The sequence below is a fragment of the Charadrius vociferus genome, unplaced genomic scaffold (genome assembly GCF_000708025.1).
Source record: "Charadrius vociferus isolate BGI_N301 unplaced genomic scaffold, ASM70802v2 scaffold490, whole genome shotgun sequence".
NCBI lineage: Eukaryota > Metazoa > Chordata > Aves > Charadriiformes > Charadriidae > Charadrius > Charadrius vociferus.
The window spans coordinates 3,511-7,953 of NW_009646337.1; the positions used below are offsets into that span (position 1 = coordinate 3,511).

Consider the following 4,443-nt stretch of genomic DNA (forward strand, 5'->3'; position numbering starts at 1 on the left):
AGGAATGGAAGAGGAGGAAGGGGGGAGGAGGGATGGAGAAGGAGTTTTGGGGTGGGAAAGGGGACCAAGGGTGGGCACCGGTCCCACCTGGAGGAGGAGGAGGGATGGAGGAGGAAGAGGTGAGGAGGAGGAAGGATGGAGGAGGAGGAGAGACGAAGGAGAAGGAGAAGAAGGAATGGAAGAGGAGGAAGGGGGGAGGAGGGATGGAGAAGGAGTTTTGGGGTGGGAAAGGGGACCGAGGGTGGGCACCGGTCCCACCTGGAGGAGGAGGAGGGATGGAGGAGGAAGAGGTGAGGAGGAGGAAGGATGGAGGAGGAGGAGAGACGAAGGAGAAGGAGAAGAAGGATGGAGGAGAGCAGGAGCAGGAAGAGGAGGGATGGAAGAGGGATGGAGGAGGAAGAGGAGGAGGAAGAGGAGGAAGGAGGCGGCTCCACCACTGACTAGATCCGGGTCACACGAAGAGCCACCTCCACGGAGACCACCGAACCCCCCACCTGGGCTCTGCCCCCACCGCGTCCCACAGGTAACTGGGGAGGGGGGGACCAGGGACCCACAGAGAGAGGGGGTGGGGGGGGAAGATGTCCACGGGCTGTGCCGTGGGGCTGAGCTCTGAAGGTCCCAGGGTTGGGAGGCAGATGTGGGGCAGGGTGGCGGTGGTTGGGACCTACTCAACACATGGAGTTCCACCACCAGGTCCAGGTGGACGCCGGTGGTTGATGACGTTTTGGGACACGCGGGGAAGGGGTGGCCGGTCCCATCCCACCCGTGGGGTTGCGAGTGAACGTGGGAACCCCTCAACGCGTGGTCTTCCTTCACCAGGTCTTCCTGGTGGAGCAAGAGGGGCACTCTGGAGGTGGTGGGAAGGGGTGGGCACGGAGCTGAAGCTCCTCGGGCAGGTGGGCAGCAGGGGAGAAGAAGGGCACGATGGTGCTTCCTCAGCCCCAGAGGTCCACGTGGACCTTCTCTGCTTGGTAACCCTCGATAGATCTCTTTCCCCTGGTCTTTTCCCGTGTCCTCGTGCCCCGTGAGCTGCGTCGGCGTGGGGGTTGTAGCTTGGGGTCACCACCACCGCTGGTGGAGGTACCACCGGAGCTGCCGAGCAGGCTAGATTTGGGAGCGAGAGTCTTTAAACGTTGACGGGAGCTTTGGCAAAAGGGCCTTGCCCTGACTCGGGCTTGGGATCTTCGTTCCTTCAGCTGAGAAGATGGCGGCCGGGCAGGAAAAAGGCGCGGAGGAAGTGGAAGGATCTGAGCTGCCTTTGGCCCCGTGCGAGGTGGAGATCCCTCAAGAGCCGAACCCAACGGCGCAGGGCGAGGGGGAGGGTCGCCCACGAGGCTCTGAAGAACCGAGTGACGAGTCCTGCAGGCGCCCGTCACCGAGAAAGCGCGGACGGGTACCGGGCTGCCGCCGGAGCCGCGGGACGAAGAGGACCTACAGCCGCACCAAGAATGAGAAGACCGTTGCTGGGCCGGCAGAAGGGACCATGCACAAGGGCCTCTACAGCTGTCCCGATTGTGGGAAGATCTTCAGTCGGAGGTCCTTCCTCATCCCCCACCAACGCATCCACACCGGTGAAAAGCCCTTCACCTGCCACGAGTGCGGGAAGGGGTTCCGCGTTGGGTCGGCCCTCAACAAACATCAACGCATCCACACGGGCGAGAAACCCTACAAGTGCGCGGACTGTGGGAAGTGTTTCCGTCTCACCTCCACCCTCAGCACCCATCGGAAGATCCACACCGGGGGGAAACCCTACGTCTGCCTCGTCTGCGGGAAGACCTTTCAGTTGAGCGCGTATCTACTGGCCCACCAAGCCACCCACAGCGCGGACAACCCATTCCAGTGTCTCGCCTGCGGGAAGAACTTCAGCTTGAGACGGTACCTGGCCATTCATCAGCGGATCCATACGGGAGAGAAACCCTTCAAGTGTTCGGTGTGCGGGAAGCGTTTCAACCGGAGGTCCACCCTCATCGTTCACCAGCGGGTCCACACCGGAGAGAAACCCTACAAGTGCCCCGAATGCGGGAAGAGCTTCATCATGAGTTCAGACCTCATCAGCCATCGGAGAATCCACACCGGGGAGAAACCCTACAACTGTCTCCACTGCAATAAAAGCTTTCGGTTGAGTTCCCACCTTACGAGACACCAACGAAGCCACACCGGGGAGAGACCGTACAAATGTCTGGATTGTGGGCAAAGCTACACCGACAGCTCCGGACTCATCAAACACAAGAAGATGCACATGGAAAAGAAGCAGAGGACATCTCAGGTAGCCCACCAAGGGGAAGGACGTTATAAATGTCCCTACTGTAGTAAGAGCTTCCACGCAAAGTCAGCTCAGGTCCTTCACCGCGCGACCCACGTCGGAGAACGCCCCTATAGATGCTCCAAGTGCGAGAAGACCTTCGGCCACAGCGCAAGCCTCCTGAAACACCAACGGATCCACACGGGGGAGAGACCCTTCAAGTGTCCCAACTGTGACAAGTGCTACAACGATAGTTCCACCCTTCGGCGACACCGGAGGAGCCACACCGAGGAGAAACCCTATAAGTGTCCCAGTTGCGGGGAGTGTTTCGGTGCCATCGCGGCTCTCCTGAAGCATCAGCGGTTCCACACCGAGGGGAGACCTTACAGATGTACCGACTGCGGGAAGAATTTCCACTCGAATTTTCTCCTCGTCACCCACCAACGAATCCACACGGGAGAAAAACCCTACACCTGCCCCATCTGCAAAAAAACCTTCCGCCAAGCTTCCCACCGTACGAGGCACCAGGAGATCCACAGGAGGAACGGGACTGACGTCGCTTTGCCTGAGGTGTCCGAGAAAAGAACGACCCGGAACGGTGGAGGAGCAGAGGTGGGACGCGATGGTCAATCGATGAGTCCGGACGGCGCTTCCACCCCTCAACAATAAAAGGATTTGAGATGTCCTGTATCCATCCGCTGGTCCACGTTGGGTTCGGATGGGGCTTCCACCACTCAGTAAAAGGGGTTGAGATGCTCCGAGTCCATCCGCTGGTCCACGGTGGGTTCGGATGGGGCTTCCACCACTCAGTAAAAGGGGTTGAGATGCTCCGAGTCCATCCGCTGGTCCACGGTGGGTTCGGATGGTGCTTCCACCACTCAATAAAAGGGTTTGAGATGCCCCAATTCCATCTGCTGGTCCACGTTGGTTTGGATGGTGCTTCCACCACTCAATAAAAGGGTTTGAGATGCTCTGAGTCCATCCGCTGGTCCACGTCAAGTCCAGATGGTGCTTTCACCCCTCAACAATAAAAGGATTTGAGATGTCCTGTATCCATCCGCTGGTCCACGTTGGTTCGGATGGTGCTTCCACCCCTCAACAAAAGGATTTGAGATGTCCCGAGTCCATCCACTGGTCCACGTTGGGTTCGGATGGTGCTTCCACCACTCAATAAAAGGGTTTGAGATGCTCTGAGTCCATCTGATGGTCCACGTTGGTTCGGATAGTGCTTCCACCACTCAATAAAAGGGTTTGAGATGCCCCAAGTCCATCTGCTGATCCATGTTGGTTTGGATGGTGCTTCCATCACTCAATAAAAGGGTTTGAGATGCTCTGAGTCCGTCTGCTGGTTCATGTTGGTTCGGATGGTGCTTCCACCACTCAATAAAAGGGGTTGAGATGCCCCAAGTCCATCTGCTGATCCATGTTGGTTCGGATGGTGCTTCCACCACTCAATAAAAGGGGTTGAGATGCCCCAAGTCCATCTGCTGATCCATGTTGGTTCGGATGGTGCTTCCACCACTCAATAAAAGGGGTTGAGATGCCCCAAGTCCATCTGCTGATCCATGTTGGTTCGGATGGTGCTTCCACCACTCAATAAAAGGGGTTGAGATGCCCCAAGTCCATCTGCTGATCCATGTTGGTTCGGATGGTGCTTCCACCACTCAATAAAAGGGTTTGAGATGCTCGGAGTCCATCCGCTGGTCCATGTCAAGTCCAGATGGTGCTTCCACCACCCAACAATAAATGGGTTTGAGGTGTCCCGAGTCCATCCACTGGTCCATGTTGAGACCTCAAGACAGAGACACCAGGGGTTGCCCTGCTGTGGGTCCAAGCTGGAACCTCAAGAGAAGGTGACACCAGAGGTTGACCTGCTGTCCAAGCTGAAGCCTCCAGAGGTGACACCACAAGTCAACCTGCTGTGGGTCCAAGCTGGAACCTCAAGAGGAGGTGGCACCAGGGGTTGACCTGCTGTGGGTCCAAGCTGGAACCTCAAGAGGTGACACCAGAATTCGACCTGCCGTGGGTCCTAGCTGGAACCTCAAGAGGTGACACCAGATGTCGACCTGCTGTGGGTCCAAGCTGGAACCTCAAGAGCCATCGGTCGATGCCGAAGATGGCACCCCAGAGCCCCGAGTGGCGTCCGTGGGTGGAGGGACTTCTTCTCGAACCCCTTGGTTGGGCCTTAAATCCCTCGGGGG

General features: G+C 57.9%; 2 protein-coding genes across 2 annotated transcripts in view; both read left to right on the forward strand.

The window, feature by feature from the left end:
• The window catches only part of LOC104287791 (zinc finger protein ZIC 5-like), a gene marked incomplete at its 5' end in the record, with an annotated part of 1,143 nt that extends 261 nt beyond the window's left edge, over positions 1 to 882 (forward strand). The window contains one exon of the mRNA XM_009886560.1: positions 820 to 882. Within this exon, the coding sequence (XP_009884862.1) occupies positions 820 to 882 (63 nt within the window). The remainder of the gene's footprint in view (positions 1 to 819) is intronic.
• Positions 883 to 1,204: 322 nt separating this feature from the next.
• Positions 1,205 to 4,443, forward strand: part of LOC104287899 (zinc finger protein 850-like) — a 36,754-nt gene continuing 33,515 nt past the window's right edge. The window contains exons 1-2 of the mRNA XM_009886669.1: positions 1,205 to 2,239; positions 2,360 to 2,797. Coding sequence (XP_009884971.1) covers positions 1,205 to 2,239; positions 2,360 to 2,797 — 1,473 coding nt within the window. The remainder of the gene's footprint in view (positions 2,240 to 2,359; positions 2,798 to 4,443) is intronic.